This window comes from Polistes canadensis, unplaced genomic scaffold (genome assembly GCF_001313835.1).
Source record: "Polistes canadensis isolate GaletaPanama2010 unplaced genomic scaffold, ASM131383v1 scaffold_297, whole genome shotgun sequence".
NCBI lineage: Eukaryota > Metazoa > Arthropoda > Insecta > Hymenoptera > Vespidae > Polistes > Polistes canadensis.
The window spans coordinates 122,842-141,461 of NW_014569844.1; the positions used below are offsets into that span (position 1 = coordinate 122,842).

The 18,620-nt window shown below is 33.4% G+C and overlaps 1 protein-coding gene across 2 annotated transcripts in view; it reads left to right on the top strand.

The window, feature by feature from the left end:
• Positions 1 to 18,620, top strand: part of LOC106791328 (lachesin-like) — a 114,070-nt gene that overhangs the window by 78,117 nt on the left and 17,333 nt on the right. For both annotated transcript variants that reach the window (XM_014756889.1, XM_014756888.1), the window contains exon 3: positions 10,161 to 10,321. In XM_014756889.1, the coding sequence (XP_014612375.1) occupies positions 10,161 to 10,321 (161 nt within the window). The remainder of the gene's footprint in view (positions 1 to 10,160; positions 10,322 to 18,620) is intronic.

Consider the following 18,620-nt stretch of genomic DNA (forward strand, 5'->3'; position numbering starts at 1 on the left):
GTAGTATAGTGAACTGGGCGAGCAGCGCGTTTTAAAGAGCGCATCATGTAAATGAATATAATGGAATGCAAATTGGAATTCGTTTACTGGAAAGGAATATTCCAGTTTGCCTCGAGCAATGCAGGTACGCGGTTAGCCGTCGAAAGAATTATAGATTTTCTTTTTTACCCTTTTCTTTTTTTCTTTTTTTCTTTTTTCTTTTGTTTCTTTTCTTGTTACGTTACTCCATCTTTTTTCTTTACTACATTTCCTTTTCTCCCCTTTTTCTTTATCATTAACATTGTTATTATTACCTTTCAACGCGAATAATTTATAATATTTTGTATTCTTTTTTAACAATATCGTGAAAATTACATTGAATTAATTTAGTTGAAAATAGTGTGGTTTGAAATAACTGATAAACTAATTTTTTTTGTAATTTTGACTTAGACCACTTTCATAATTATGGTCACATATATACAATAAGAAATAAAAATTGAACAAAATTGGGAACAATGACTCGACTGTCATCTGGCGAGATAATTATTGCAAAAATTAATGTTCGTTCGAGTACGAGAGAGAGAGAGAGAGAGAGAGAGAGAGAGAGAGAGAAAAAGAGAGAATAGGTCGGACACGCACGCAATGCGGATCGTGGTCGAATCCAAAACGGAGAGAAATATTAGCGATAAAACATCGCCGGCCATTAATCTGTAACGAAATACCATCGAACGGACAATGCAATCGAACGGTGGAGGGGCGGGGGCGGGGACGGGGGTTGCAACGAAGAGGAGGAGGGAAATGGGTGGCAGCAATTAACTTCTCTCGCGTTGATAGAGAGTCCCGGTCCCCCTTTTCCGTGGTTATTTCAGAAAATATTCCCGGCGTGGTTCTCCTTTTTTGTTTTTTTTTTTTTTTATTTCGTTGTTGTTAAAATCGAAACAACAACGATAACGACGACAACGATGACATAATAAAAAAAAAAGATATACGCAAGAAGAACACGCAAAAGAAAACAAATTTTAATTTGATTCGTAAGGGTTAGAGAAAATAAGAAGAAGAAAAACAAACTTAAAATGGGGGAAATTTCGTTGTCCAGTAGTCCAAGAATAGTGTATTATTATACGCGTGCAACGGACAACGAAATATACAATGGAAAGAGAAAAAGAAAAAGGAAAAGAAAGAAAGAAAGAAAGAGTACGTATTCTTATTTCCCATTCAACCTTTAATTATAACACGCATTAATGAGCGCTTGTTCATGGCGAGCGAACGAGAAAAAGATGGAGAGTAGTAGTAGTAGTAGCGAGATCCGTTTTAAACCGCCTCTTCATGGCAATTACAGTCAACGAAAAGAAGTAGTGGCAAGGCAACAGTCGTTGAAAAAAGGGGGCAAATTTTTGAAACAACACGATCTCCCTCAGTCAGACTTTTATGCCCTTTTATTATGTTTTTCTCGCCCTCTCTCTCTCTCTTTCTTTCTCTCTTTTTTTCTTTTTCTTTTTTTTTTTTTTTGTGAAGTTCACTTCAACACTGTTTGTACGATCCTCAAGTAATTAAAGAGAGAGAGAGACCACTTTAAACGCTCGTAATATAAAAAACAAAGATAATCGTAATATAGAAAACTTAATGAAAATAAAAAGAATAAAAATAAGATATAGAATTAATGATGAGAGAATGTTTATAAGAGGATCCTTGAAGGATTTCGAAAATGAACAGTTGGTTAGTTGTTTCATTCTTATAGTACTCCATCGTAATAATTGTCGCTAGAAGCAATCGTGATAGTAAGAGGGATGAAATGGGATCGAAAAAAAAAGGGGATGAAGAGGTAAAAGGAAAAATACGTTTCACGAGCTTTGGTTGACCGTCACCATAAGTGAGTCAAGTGTAGAGGTGGGGTTGAGTTAGTCTACGTGGGTCAAGTGTTACCCAGGGTTCGTTTCTGTTCTTTAAGCGAATAGTGTAAGAACTTTTAGACGAATATCCCAATCTTTCCCATGAGAATACTTCCCTTCGAAAGATATAACGTGTGTTACTCGTTTATCGTTTTTTCCGACCCTTTTACTTCTTCTTTTTCTTTTTCTTTTCTTTTTCTTCGCTATCTTCGCACCATTTCTTTTTAAACACGTATTATACTTATTTTCAATTTATTTTTATTTTGTCTTGTTTTCTTTTCTCTAATTTATACACAGGTATATTCATTTAGTTTCTTCTTTTTTTTATATTACAAATTATTTACTAATTATTTAATAACAAAAGTTTCTGTAACATTATTTAATCATATATTCTTTGTATTTCTCGCATCATTTTCATAACTCTTTCTCAACTAACAAACCTGTCTACAGTTTAGTAGTATAATAAGATTACTATTTTATTAAATAAAATTATTTCTATTAAGAAATATATATGTATTTATTTATTATCGTCATTATCTTTATTCTTTTTTCTTCTTCTTTTATCAACGAAGTAAGACATTACCAAGGGACGAAGGAGAAAAGAAAAAATGTCGTAGGATTTTATCACGCGAACGATACCACCCTCCCATGAAGAGAGAGAGAGAGTGTAGAAAAAATATTTTTCTCTCGTAATAATAATAATGAATACAGGCGGCATCTGCACCGATCAGCTTTAACTCCCCCTTCAAACGCTTACCCCTAACCAATCCTATTTTACCACCTACCCTCTCTCTTGCCCATCTTCCTCCTCTCCCTCCCCCTCATCTTCACTATTTCTGAATACTTCTCTCTTGGGAATACTTCTTCGCTGCCATCGAGAAAACAAACTCCTCTTCTCTCTCTCTCTCTCTCTCTCTCTCTCTCTCTCTCTCTCTCTCTCTCTCTCTCTCTTTCTTTCTTTCTTTCGTTCTTTCTTCACCGTGAATGACACGTACGAAACGAGGAAAAAGGGGGAAGGAAACGATCACCGTTATTTTCCGTGTCGTTTCTTTACTGCATAGAAGACGAAAAACGAAGTAGAAAAGTAGGGAGGAGGGAGTGGGTGTGGGTGTAGAGGGGTAGAGAACTGGGGAACTGGAATGCAAAGGTAAATCAAACTTGATTTTCTTTTTCTTACTTTCTAACTTACTTTTTTTTTTCTTTTCTTCTTTTTTCGCGCAGGGTGAGCCAAAAGTAGTTCGTAAAATCAATTTAAAAATTTTTCCTTTCCTTTTTTTTTCTTTCTTAATTTTCCGATATTCCATAATTACGATTCTAATTTGTCTTATAGGAAAAATTAATCTAAATAATAGTTTGCGAGAAAAAAACGAAACTTCGCACAGAGTTTATTATACTATTGTTATTATTATTATTACTATACTTCATAAAAATATGACACGCGCGAATTTTCTCTCTTTGCGTGTAAATAATATTATATTATATTATTTATTCGCGAGAATAAACAAAACCAATAATAATAAAAACATTTTACTACAAATATTTGTTCATTCGAACGAATTAATATTTTCAACGTTGGGATCATCGATATATACATATATATCATTGGATCGTGATAAACGTGCAAATCTACAAATGGACAACATTTTTTGTCCAAATTTTCGATATTATAATATATTTTAAAGAACAAACGCGTGCTAATGATCGGTAGGTATATTGCCAATGTTTCTTTTTTTTTATTTTTATTTTACGTATCCCTTACCACCTTCCTCCTACTCTTCTTTCGACTAGATTCTCGTCTAGTTTAGAATTTAGGTGAATCGTAAAGAAAAATAGTGACAAAAAAAAGAAAAACCAAATTGAAATGAGATAGGTAACGCGTACGATCCACTTGCCCATTTTACTCTCTTCTTTCGATGAAACGAGTATGCGAAGGGTGTAGAGTGGGTGAGTGGGTGGTTGTTTGGGGAGGAGAGGGTTTACGCAAATCGTACATTCTTTCTCCTCTTTCTATCTATCTCTATTTCTCTCTCTCTCTCTCTCTTGGAAAATGGGGAGAACGGGGAAGTATTTCGAAATCAAATCGCAACGTTACGTGAGCTTGGTGCGGAACAAAAGGGTCAGGAACAGTTGATTGGTCGTTTCGTCTTTCTTGTCATTCGAGATACCGCGTGACAGATCTGGCCAACCAATCTGTTTCACAATACGACATTCCGCGTCGTGTTGTAAAAGCACACGGGTTCGATAGGAAAATTCTCCTACCCTTCTCTCTTTCACTTCCCCCCCCCTCCCTTCCACTCCACCACCACACCCCTGTAACCGTCCTCCCCGCCATTCTACACCCTACCATCACCGTTCCCCCAAACCCCCGATTCCAAACGTTCAACCCTCTTTTCTCTGCTATCTCTATCTTGCTTTTTCTTTCTTTCCTTTATTTCTCTCTATTTTCTATGGTTTTTACGTTGTTGCTTGTATTTGTTGTTGCTGTTTTTGTTGTTGTGCGATTAATCAGCTTGACAATTACACTTCAAGCTCCTATCTCAATGCTAACAATGCCTGGCGTTAGGCAATGTTCACAATGCCTAATCCGCCAACTTTTCTTTGCCATTTTATGAACCTTTTCAGATTGATTTATAACTTAAAAAGGTATTCTACGGGTACAAAAAAGAGTCTACTTTAATTTAATATAAGAGCCATTAAAATCCGCTTGCTATAAGTATAAAAAAATTTTGTTCCAACTTTTTTTTATTGCATTGTACGTTCGTTTCTTTTTTTTTGTGTGCTTTTTTTTTTTTTTTTATATTTACCATTTATTTATTTATTTATTGATATGTTTTTTTTAACTCGTTTGTTTTTCTTCTTTCTTCGGTTATTGCAAAATATTACCCCATATTTTCTGACAGATTTTAATGCTTTCGACTAGTTCGCAGAATCATGGAAAAAGGGAAAGCAAAGGGGCAAAAGGGAGGAAGGGATAGGAGACCAGGGGGAGAAGGAGAAATGTCGATAGAGGAAAATCGTGATAACGTTTTCATTTGTGAATATGTATATACACACATATATATATATATAGGAAGGACAAAAATAATATATGTATATATGCCCGTGAGCACGATTGACAATTTCAATACATTTACGATGTAACCGAGCGTTGCGGATCAACGAAACGAGACGAGCCAATGACGTGTGATTTTTCTCTCTCTCACACCCTCTCACACCCTCTTACACCCTCTCTTTCTGTCTCTCTTTTTCGTGTTATGCGGGTGTATAATTTTTTTTCTTTCTTCTTTTTGCTTTTTCCCCCGTATTTATTTCATCGTTATACGAGAAGAGAAAAAAGAGGGAAGGAGAAAAAGGTGGGAGCGTACGCGCTTAAAAATGCATTCGTTCGATTGATGCGCTTTCATTTGCCTATCCGTATTAAATAAATCTGTTTATGAAACGGAAATAAATATATAAATATATACCGAAATAAAGTACGCGACTGCGAACGACACCCGAGGAATTAACTCGCGTTTTTAATATATTTCTAATGAAAATGATAAAATAAAAAAAGAACAAGAAAAGACAAAAATAAAAAAACAGGAAAATAAAGAAGAAATTGAAAGCACGGGTGCATAGCAACGTATTATATGCATTATATATATATTATACATTATTATATAATATAATGCATTGTTATATGATATACATAATATAACACATATATAACACACATTTTGTATATATATAAAACATCTACGATAGATAAAGATAGATATAGCTATATACCTAATCGGTTGTTGGATAACGAATAATGGATACAGGAGAGAAATAAATATAAATTTGTCCCAAGAGAGTATTCGCGACAAATCCATTTATCAACATTCCCCTACCACAATAACCACCACCCCCTACTTCCTCTTTTGTTCTCTGTCTAACTCAGTTTGGTGGGTCATCTATGTTCTGTTGGTAGTGGAAATGGAAAATAGTGTGACAGGTAAATACTTAAATATAATAGCAAAGATGTAAGAAAATACAAAAAGTAAAAGACAAACCGCGTCTCGAAGCAAGCAATAACGTAAAGGTGCATTTTAAAACTACCATGACGCATTCGCTCACACACATAAATATCCACATATACATACATATTCGTAGAATGCAACTCACGACCCAGTTACTTTATCTTCTTCGCTTTTCCGGAAGCCGAGAAAATGAAGTTCGGTTAGTCTGCTTGTCTGTATTATACTCAAATACATATATATCAGCATATATACATTTATATATTTTATACATATATATAAATATTTAGTCATGCGTGTGTGTGTATGAGCGCGCGCACTTAAACGGCGTACGAGCAAGTAACACAATGGCATGCCAGAGCATATTCACCCATCGTAAATAACATTGTATTGTGTTGCGATCGATAGAACTATGCGAGCGTTACGATTCTACCACCCTCCAACCCCCTACCCTTCCCATAAACCTCCCCCACGCTAGACCTGATACTCTTACGAAACTCAAAAACGATTTTCCTCTAAGAGTTTTCTTTGCTTCTTTCTTTCTTTCTTTTCTTTTCTTTTTGACATCCGATTGTTCGATATATCCTGCGTTTAAATATTATATTATATATGTATGTATGAATACATATATTTTTTAGTTTTGTTTCGGATAAATTTAGTTATAATCTTTTTTATTTCTCGCGTTATATTTTGTGCTTGTATTTTTTTTGTCCATTTATCCTTTTAATTTTTGTTCCCCGTTAACGTTTAATAAATAGAGCAAATAGATGGATATAGGATTGGTATTATTGATATAGTGTAGATAGATATTCGGATATTGTTTTAATTGAGTGAGATTAAATTAGAGTGGATGAAAAGTTATACGAATGGATGGGGATAGTAACGTTTCAAATTGGATTTACAAGGTTGCGGGTTTAAAGTTTTAATATCAGAGTGTAAAATTAGAAATATGTTTAGTTAATTTGAAGATAATTAGCGTGATATAAAAATCGAGGTAGTTAAGTGATCGATTATTCGATATTGTTTTTTGAATGAAAATCATAAAGAAGTATATCGTAATTTTCTCGTACGTATATTGTAATATACATATCTTTAGGTGCATTACATTAACGTGAACAATTTTTCATTGGTAAAGAAGGAGAATAACGTTTGTGACTGTAATGACATGCATTGTTCGAGAAATTTTCAATGGCAGTGGTGGTGGTATGCGAAGCGTTAAGTGGAGCTCGATTTTCCCAATTTAAATTCTCTGCGAGTAAAAGAGAAGAGTAGAGTAGAGTAGAGTAGAGAGGAAAAGGAGAGAAGAGGAAAGGAGAGTAAAGAACTGAACTCGTGTGTAACTCGCACGCTCCTCCGGCTGCCATTCAAACTCCTCCCCTACTCCCTACGACTAAGAATGCACTTTCGTGCTTATTGTGAACGAACAGTTTTGTTCACCTTCGCGTGATCTAGATTTAAGTAAGTGCAATCTTGTAATTAAATGCGTCAAGTATGTCTGTGGGTCTTTCTCTTCTTATTTTTTTTCTTTCTAGTCAACAACAACAAGAATAGCAATGAAAACAAATATTAGAAAAAGAAAATAATCTTTCGTAAAATAAATCAACGATATTCTATATTTATTTTATCAATTTTAAATAATCCACTGTTGTGTGTGTGTAGGGCGAGGGTGTGGGGGGTGTGTTATAGTAATTAAAAAAAAAAAAGAACCATGTAACACCACGAATTTAGATGATAAGAATTTTTAATGGTATTTCATTTAAATCGCGTTGCAACGACGTACACGCGCGTCTTACGACCACCAAAATAATTTTCTATTATTGTTTTCAAACTTTAATTCAGATAATAAAAAAGTTATATAATAACTAGATTAATAATTTATTATGCTCGGTGGGAATAAAAAGTTTCCAAATGAGCGAACAATCAATTTTTCGAAAATTTCTAACGAAAGTTAAACGGGGCTCGTTATTCGAGTCGCTTAAGAAACTTTTCATCCGTACTTGATTTTTTAATCATCTAAACTTGCAACGCAAAGATGATAATAATAACATATATTTTATATATATATATATCTAAAGAGAAAAAAAAGATTTAGTAAAAGCAACTCGAGGGTGTAATGGTCGAAACGCTTAAAAGCTCGATATCCCATGGGATGAGTGGGTCGAAGAAGGGGGTCAGAAATGGGCTGAGGGAAGAAGGGGAGGGAGGGGGTTAGGCAAAACTATGCGGCAATAAACTCGACAGCGCATTCTTGGTTTGGGGGCTCTTGACGTTGTACGAGTCCGTAGTTCAACGAACAGCTTGCCTCCTTTATCTTCTTCTTGTAGGTTGACACGATAAAGATGAACTCGCTTGTGTTCCATTTGTACTCATCTTTCTCCCCTTTCAACTCACCCCCGCCCCCATCTTTTCCTTTCTCTTCCTTACTTTCTTTCTTTATTTTTTTATTTTTTTTTTCTATTCCCTACCATTATGAAAACAACCGCAAAATTATTCTTTTTCCAATCAAACAAAAATCTCATATAATTTATATTTATTTTCTTACTAGATCAAATAGAATATTTTTCAATACAATTGTTAGATAAATATATATACTAGAACAACTTTTTTATCCTCTTCTAATCGGGGGAGGGATGGGTTCTTCTTCCTCATGTTCTATCTTTCGTGTGTTGGAAAAGAGAAAAGAAATGTTTAAAGCGTACTTTGATTCATAGATGGTTACCTCGTTGGCTAGGCACAGAACGTGACCCTGCATTAAGTGTCCTATAAAATATTGCGCTCATGTAAATATCCCCCCACGTAAAATTCCAACTAGAACGTTGGCCCCTTACCCTCTTATTCCTCTCTACTTTTTTTTTTCCCTATCTTACTTACACTAGTCTACATACCTTACTTTCCCACCCTTTTTCTTCCCTTTTCCTCCCTTCAACTCATCTTGTCGTCAATGATTGTAATTTATATTTTGGTTATATAGATTTATTAGGAAAATATCAATTTGTGTGTATATTTATAAATAAAAAATATCGAATATATAAAATAATATGAGCAAAAATCGGATTTAAAATAAAAAGAGAGGTGGGTTATGGGGGAGGGGCTGAGAGGAAGTTAAGTAAAGAATAAAAATCATTCTCATTTCTGTGTTCTTTTTTTTTTGTTTTTTTCTAGTAGTATAAAATAAAAGTAAGGGATAAGGCAGGAAAACAGCACACGGGGAATGATATTCAAGAAGAAGTTAGCGTCTTTTCGCCACGGCACGGCACGGCACGGCATGGGGTGGCACGAAAAAACACCAAGGACAATTTATATCCAACGTCTGCTTGTGTATATTCAAATTTAAGCGGGCTAGCTTTGTGGCACGACGTTAGCCAGGAACGCGGAAACGCAATGTAATTTTTTTCTACGAGTTTTTACACACATACACCCATGCACCGACACACACATTCGTGCATATGCATGCGGGCGCGGGTGGATGTGGGTGTGTATGTATTCGTATAATAGCCTAGGACTCTAAAGCTTTCGAGAATTTAAATTTCTAGATTCATTTCATCTCTTTATCTTTGTCTTTCTTTATTTCTATGAAATTATATTCCCCGTTGCGATCTGATCCAACGTTGTACGAACAGGATTCTAAAATTCTTCACTTAGGGAAAGAGAATTTTATTTTGTTCAAATATTTATCATATACTCTTCCTCCCTCTCTCTTTCTCTCTCTCTCTCTCTCTCTCTCTCTCTCTCTCTCTCTCTCTCTCTCTCTGTCTATTATGAATAANTCTCTCTCTCTCTCTCTCTCTCTCTCTCTCTCTCTCTCTCTCTCTCTCTCTGTCTATTATGAATATTACTTCACATCTGGAAATATGAATATGCGTAGTAGTATGCATGATTTTTTAATAACTATACAAATTTAAGCATCTCATAAGACCGCGTATATTGTCCTACTGTACAATAAACACAATATAATATTACGTTAGTTTGAATATATACAAATTGTAAATTATTAAACTCAATTAGGTATATTTATAAATGTTAATATCGTATACGGGGGTTTGTTATACGTTATTTTGTTTTTTGTAATAAAATATAATATTCGTATAATACTATAATTGAATAATAAATGTATCTTATATTACATATTGTTACAAAATGCGATATAATATCTTTTTCTAACTTATTCACCGATACAATTAATTATTGTTCAACTTGAATTATATGATATATTAATCGCGAAGGCAATACAAAAAGAATATAAAAAAAAATCTATAATACGATGATAACAGGTATATTTTGATTATATTTTCAGTGACAGGGCTAGAGCCAGACTTCAGTTTCCCGTTGCAGAACGTAACGATTCCGCAGGGTCGAGACGCTACCTTCACTTGCGTGGTTAACAACCTAGGTGGATACCGGGTGAGTCCTTCCTCCTCCACGAGCGGAGATCACTCTGGCGGCGCCAAGGCCCGGGTAACTATTTAACCTTTAACCTGTGTCCGCCTATAATGGACCTAATACCTTCATATCTCTCTACTACTATCTCCTACTACTACTATCTTACTATATCACTTTTACCAATCACCCACTATTACTATCACATCATCATCATCATCATCATCATCATCATCATCATCATTAAAACTACCAATAACAACTATAATACCATATCAATTTCCAATAAACTATTATCTAACACAACCACTATTTCATCAGGCTAACCAATAAATAAAATAATATAATCAATAACACACACACTGTTATATATATATATATAAAATAGATTTGAATTATTGGTCAGCCTAATATATCATTTGAATGAAGGTGTCTAAAAAAGAAATGGTTACTTTATCATGTTACCTTAGTCAAATTATATATATATATACTATTCTTCCAAGACACCTTCTTCTAATTACTAACACTACTTAATACTCTTATTCTCTCACTAGCACAGTAATCAGCACCCTACTATTAACTATTATCACTAGTACAGTAAACTGCACCTATTACTATAACTATTATCACTAGCACAGTAACCAGCACTTACTACTACTACTACTACTACTACTACTATTACTATTGTCGTCACTAGCAAGCACTATCACTATTATTACTTAACCAAACCACTACTACCACTACCACCACCACCACCACCATCACAAACGCGTGCCTGCACCTCTCACAGCATTGCATTTAACTGCACTACCGCCCGGCTATGAAAAAGAAAACCACAGCAGCAGCCGCCAGCAGCATCACCGGCAGCCACCTCTGTGTACGACGTCCCCCTCACACCCACACCCCCCCTCTCCCACCTATTCTATCTTTCTATCTCTATTTCTATCTATCTATCTCTATCTCTCTTCTCTATTTCCAGAGACCACCACTTTGACCTCATCCTGATCCTTCGAACTCTCCATTTACGCGACCAAACTCTGGCGCGATCACAAATTAAACTTTCCAACTCGTTACGCTTTTTTCCACCCCACCCGCCACTCCCCCTTTTCTATTTCCTTCTTTTTCTATTTCATTCCAAGAATTTTTTTCCATTTCTTTTCTTTTTTTACTCTCGTAGAAAAAAAGTTTTCGATGAAATAACACTATTTGCGGCTATCGTTCGATTCCCCCCGGTTATTTGTTTCTTTGTTTTTCAAATTTTATCTCAACTATAATGTAGAATCCAAATTTCGTTTGGAAAAATATATATATTAATCGGGTGAACATTTTTTTACGATAATTTGTATCTACCCCACCCTCAATCGTTCGTTTTCTTTTAAAATACGTCTTAATCGAGAGTAGTATTGAAAATCAAGGACTTTCTATCGTTAAATTGTCTTTTACCTCACCCCCTCTGCCCCCCTCTGCCCCCATTTCCACCTCGAATAAAACCAAACTCTTTTTCTTCTTGTTCTTCTTGTTCTTGTTCTTCTTCCTCCTATGTGCTACTTGAACGGACCCTTCTCCTTCTTTCGTGAATATATTTAATGGAAGTACAAGTCTAGAATATTGATGAGTTTAGATTGTAAAGTAGGAAGTATAACGTGGCGGATACACCTCGACCTAAAACGAAACAGCCCGAAAGCGAGTAAAACGTTTCAAACGATGAATTACATTTACACGAACTTACATAATTTTTTCTTTTAAATATGTAGAGTCTCTCGTATATACATACAAAGAAAAAATCTAACAAATCATTTTACACAAAATTAATTAAATATTATATTATAATTTTATTTAAGTATAATAATATAATTTTGATAAATAATCTATCAAAATTTCCCAACCGCGTGTGTGTGTCCGAGTGAATAATCGAAATAATTTAATCGAACGAAAAGATAATTTTGCAAAAATCGAAATCCCAACCGATCATAAAAACTCGTTGTTATATTCTTTTATCTTATAAATATAATTATTATACATTTTTTTCGCGCGTCCGTTGTGTTATTTTTGTGTTTAATTTAAAAAATGATATACCTATATTCTTGTTTTCGTTGAAATTTTATTTGTACGTTCTTTTTTTTTCGAATCCACAAAATTCCATCGCAATAAATTCTTTTCTTCTTCTTTTTTTTTCCTTTCATTTTTTTTCTCTTTCCTTTTTTGTTGAAATATTTTTGTTTTTTTTTTATCCAAAGCCCAATAGGATATTTCGGCGAGCGGCTAGCAAACGTTGGCAGGCAACTCTCGAGAGCATTTGATTTTAATCAAACTCCCTGTGCACACACAGACACACGCGCACGCACGCACACACACAGATAGAGAAAGAGGGGACAGAGACAATGTTGAAGTTTATAACTTGTAGTAAAAGCGATTACTTCCGGTAACGCGTTCTCATGCTTAAACTTTCTATCTCTATTATACGATATAGATACAATTCTTCGCTCGAAGTCACACTAGTTAACGACACCCTCTATAATATCCCACCCCCTACCTCCTCCTCCTTTCGTTCCTCCATCCCCTTTATCTTCCTTTACTTGATAATGAGATTGAATTGATTAAAACGATCCTTTAGGTTACTTCGATTATTCATTCGACTACCAAATTCGCGTTCAATTGGTAACATTAGATAACTTTTTAACTATTCCTATTTTTTATTATCGTTTATTATAATTATATATACTATATATATTTTATAGACATTTATTTATTTTTATATTTTATATTTTATATATATATATATATAATATTATTACGTACGTTTGTTACAATTTTTCTATTTTTTTCCTATTTTTTTCTTCTTCTTCATTATTCGTGGGCGAATAATAATTAGGCTAATTTCGCGAATCGATATTCGATTGTCCGGTTGGTTGCTCGATTAATTAATTAATTTATTGTTATATGGGGTATTAATAATAATAATAACAACAATAATAATAATATTAATAATAATATTATTATTATATGGAAGACAAAAAATGTATTCAAGATAATATTATCGTAAGAACGATGCCCCCATAGTAGAAAATAAGTGAACGAGAGTGTGTGTGCTCTCATAGCGTAGAGGACGCGTGGGAAATAAAAAGAAAGAAACTAATTAAAGGCTTGAGCGTATATATATATATACCACGGCCTTAAAAAAGCTTGTTAGCGTTAAAAATGTTCCACCGTTAATAAGCATAATTGCTTCGCTGGACGACGATCGCAAGAGAGTTGCTAGGTGCTACCTGTATAACTATATACTGTATAACTATATACATATATATATATATGTTATAGTACTTGCTGCCGCTTGCCATCGGGGGGATGATGATTCAGTAATTTTTTTTAACGAGTTCGACGTATATTTATTTCTACATATAAAAGGGAAACAAGCATTCTAAATTATCGACGTAACTACCTACGGTTATACTTTATAAAATATTTCCTATGATTCCCTTTTTTCTTTTTTTTCTTTTTCATCGCATCGATGTAAATTATTTTCATAAGAATCATCATATCCGGGAATATAAATATTAATATTGTTTAACGATATTAATATAGAATTTAATCTAATCGTAATATATTGTAAATATTGTATTTTGTTTTCCTTTCTCTCTTCCACATATTTTAACGATAGAAAATAATGTTAGGTATCTTGAACAAAAAGAAAAAATGCACACACAAAATATATATTTATATTAATATTAAATTTTTAATTTCGATATAAAGAATCTTACCTACCTAACATGAGGTAAAAACTTTTCGAGAAATATTTTTCGATTTGAAATTTATTCGTGAAATATCTTTTATCCTTTTTGTTTTTTTTTTCCTTTCCTATTTTTTATTTTCTTAAAAGATAGTGACGCGTGTTGAATATTCGTGCGTTGGGGGACTAGTTATTTGCTAAAGTATTACGTATATATCTATATACATATAGTTATATACCTAGTTACGTACATAAGCAAATCTTGAGGAAGAAAAGTCAGAAGAAAGTTAAATAAGACGTTAAAGTTCCCGTCCCGTGAGACTAGTTGAAGATAATAAACATACGTTTTACAGTTCGCCAGGAACTATCGTCCCGTTAGTAGTTAGAAATAAAGTTCCCAGTTCTATCGACATGGACATTCGAAACGGTTTCTAGAACTCGTCTATTTGGTCGTTCTATTTTCAGGTGCACGTATAACGTATAATACCGAAATTCTTCAACGTCATACAAAATTTCTATTTCAATGATATCTAATTTAATACATAGTATATAACATACAACACACACCCACATACATGTTACAATTATTTATTAATATAAAATAAATATAATATAATATAATATAATGTATATATATATATATACTATATAATAAGCTTTCTGGCTTTTTCCAGCTTTGACGCTTACTATAGTAAACGGTGGATGGAGGTGATCCCGCCCCTGTAGTTCGTAGTCATCGTAACAACCCTAAATATAAATCATACGAAAAGCATTGAAAAATCTTTTTTTTAAATATATATATATATAATATATATTTATCTTACCTCAATATCGAAACTAAACATATAGTGTAAAAGTAGTAACAATACGTAGAATACGAATCACCCAATCCCCTTCCCCCCTCTTCCCCCCCTATTCACAATATCAGTTCCAAATCGATATAATCGAGTAAACACTTGAGAAAAAATATTTTCATAATTGCTATAGTTTGTTTAATCAAATTTTCAACGATTTCAACGCGTGAAACAATATTTATCCTTTTAAACGATCCTTGTTTCACGTTTATACGATTTTTCGCTCGAACGTTATTATTATTATTACCTTTTGGAAAGATTCGATTAACGAATTTATTAAGAAAAATCGTTTATAGATTAGGAACGACGCGAATATATCACAAAACTCATTCATAAATTTTCTACGGTTCAACGTACTAGTTACTACATACTAAGAATATTATTAAGGGTAATCACCGTCTAATTACTTTTTTAAATTTGAATTAACGTTATTTTACCGAAGGTAATATTTAATAATTTATCTAGGTGAATGTGTGTAGACATTCTATATAAGGAAATCCGATAATATGACTGACATGGCTAATTCTATTTCATTTGTTTTTTTTTTTCTTTTCCTTTTTGAACTATTATATATGTCAGTTGGTCAATAAAATAACTGATCGACTCATATATACACGGCGATTTCTTTCGGAAAAGATTATTTTGCATTTTAATTTGCTCTAAAAAAATTCTTTCTCTATTTCTTCATTTATCAAAATATTTATATATATATGGTAATGCATTTTTATACATTATACGTATTCATGTATTTATATATGAGACAAATATTTTGAAAATGTATTTCATTGTAATTATTATTTTTTTATAATAATTGTAGATACATTTTTTTCGACTTTTTAATTTTAAACAAATATACTACGGGTATTTTTTTTTTGATTGAAAAGAAAAAGAAAACAATTCGATCGTGTGTTATAAAGGTATACTTTTGAAAAGGGATCTTTGGTTTTTGTATCCCAAAAACAATGAATTGAACTATGAAGCATGTTATTATTATGCATGTCTACGCGAATTAAGTGAACCAATCAAAATCTAAGTTGCATGAGCATGTTCTCTTCTTTCACCCACCACCCTCTTGTCAACCCCAAATATATAAGCATTTAACTTAGACAATTAAGCTTAAATAAAAATAAATAAATAAATAATAATAATAATAGTAATAATAATAATAATAATATAATATAACAAACGAAGAAGAGTGTAGAATTTGTTTGAACGTAACAAAATATTTGTTTTTGTCTTTTTTTTTTTCATGTTTCAATAGCCCAAGAATTATCTTCAATTCCGTGTATATCATTTTAAGTAAAAATATATACTTTAAAAAATACAAAGAGAAACAAATGACAAATATATGTCGTCAAATCGAACGATCATGAACATAGGTTTACCAGTGAAGTGCGTTTCGATGTAACACTACTCTTATAAAGTCTATATTCGAGTATATAAGAAACCCCATAGCTTCAAAAAAAAAAAAAAATATACAGAGAGAGAAAAAAAAAGATAAAGGAAATAAAGAAGAAGAAGAAGGAGGAGGAGGTGTGCTTGTGCGCGTGTGTGTGTGTTTGTCTGTGTAAGTTGAAAAGGTACTTCCGGTTCTAAGCATAAACCGTATAGTATTAAGATGGTCAAAGAAAAAAGTTTTGTGAATGAGTGTTGCATTCACACATATACATGAAAATAAAATGCTAAAAAGATATAGCAATAGATAAAGAAAGAAAAAATAAAGAAATAGAGAGAGAGAGAGAGAGAAACTTATACAGGGTGCTTCATTAAACTCGATCAATAAAATAAAATAAAAAAACGATTAATCTTTCAAGCCTTAAAAGAAGAAGACAATAAACGGGGGTAATGGGCAGGGGGAGGAGGGGGACGATGTGTTCCTTATCTTTTCAAATTTTTATTCTTCGTTCTTTATTTCATTTCGTGTGTTGTGTCTTTTTATTTTATTCTTTTTATATATTTTTTTTTTTTATTACTCTTTCCTTCAAGGTTACTCATTTCCCAAAGTCGCAAAGCTTTTTATTATTCGAGATTACGCGAGTGGAATAATACACAATCGAAAAAGTATTCATTTGGAAGTATCAAGTTTTAAAATGGAACACCCCTTTTATATAAGAAGAAGAAGAAGAAGAAGAAGAAGAAAAAAGGGTAGGACCGAAAGAAAGTTTTAATTAGCGCAAGTTTTATTCCATTTATCTGCGTGCCCCTGTTGAAAAGTAACAACAACACCTCTCCCCTCCCCTTTTCCCACGCCCTCTCTTCGAATGGGGGGGGGGTGGGTAGATAGGTAACCGGCACGAGGATCCTCTTTATCTGAAGAAATAAAATTCTCTCTCTTTCTTCTTCTTTTTTTTTGGGACAAAAGAAAAGAAAAAAAAATATAATCTAAATAACCGAATTAAACAGCACAAGATATAATAAAAAAAAAAAAAGAAAAAGATAAAAGAAATAAAGAGAGAGAGAGAGAGAGAGAGAGAGAGAGAGAGAGAGAGAGAGAAAAAAAGATTGAGAGCATCGATACGGTATTGCCATAATAGGGGTTGATACGCATAAGTTTCCAGAAAACTTGAAGTTTCTTGAAGTGGTGAAATGAGAATAAAGAGGGGAAAAAAGAAGAAGAAGAAGAGGAAGAAAGAAGAAAGAAGAAAGAAGAAAGAAATGGAGGTGAAATAAGGTGGTGGAAGAATGGGTGAGGTGAGATGAGGGGCGCAGGGAGGATGTTGTTGAAGAAGCTAAAGGAGAAAGATAAGACGACGAAGGAGGAAAGGTGGAACGGGGGAAAGGAATAGGGGTGATAGGACTGAGAGAACGAAATGGGCTACGATGCCACCCCCAACCCACCCCGGCAGGGGGGAGGGAGTAGAAATAAACGAGGTGTGCTAGGTAGTAGACTGGACCCGAACCTCCTGATCTCGACAATGGCCGACAATAGAACGTCGACTATGGTTTTGCATATGAAAGAGGAACGAGAATGGAGTCAGCCAAAGATAGATGCACCCTTCGCGATATTATATCTGACTCTTCTCTTCTCCCTTAGCATATATATATATATATATATATATATATATATATATATATATATATATTTCTTTCTAACACACATAGACACGAGTATAAGAGAGAGTTGGTAGTGGTGGAGGTGGTGGCGGTAGGTTTCTGTCTATATTTTACTCTTCTCTCTCTCTCTTTTTTTTTTCTCCGTGAGTCTTTCCGTTTATCCTATGAGGAGGGGTCTCTTACCAACGAGGAAGAGTGGGACGATCGTAAATCGAAAATATCCGGAAAGGGAGACCCACCGAGCAAAGAGGATAAACCTTCTCGAGATTCTTTATCTCTTCTAACGAGCCTCTTCTTCTTCTTCTTTTTCTTTTTTTTATTTTTCTTATTCTTTTTTTTGGCCAAACTTTATTCTTTTACCAGCGTGTCCTGTATTTTCCTACGTCATTATTTCATTCATTCATTTTTTTCTCTCTTTTATTGATTTATTTTAATATTAATATTATTTTGATTATTATAATCAATCAAATTATATATTCACACACACATTTATTGTATAGAAGGAAATGTGTGTTATTACATTGTATTTTTTGTATATCTCTTTTTTTTGGATCATATTGCAACACTTCAAATAATATTTTTGCGTTACCTGATTCGATAGTCAGATCATAGAACCTTTTGTAATATCCAAAGTGTCACGTTTCAGTTCTCGGTCATATCACCATACTAGACAAACGTCTCTTCGTCTACCCCATAAACTACCCGATCGAGGTAGTATCGATAAAATACTAGATACCCTTTC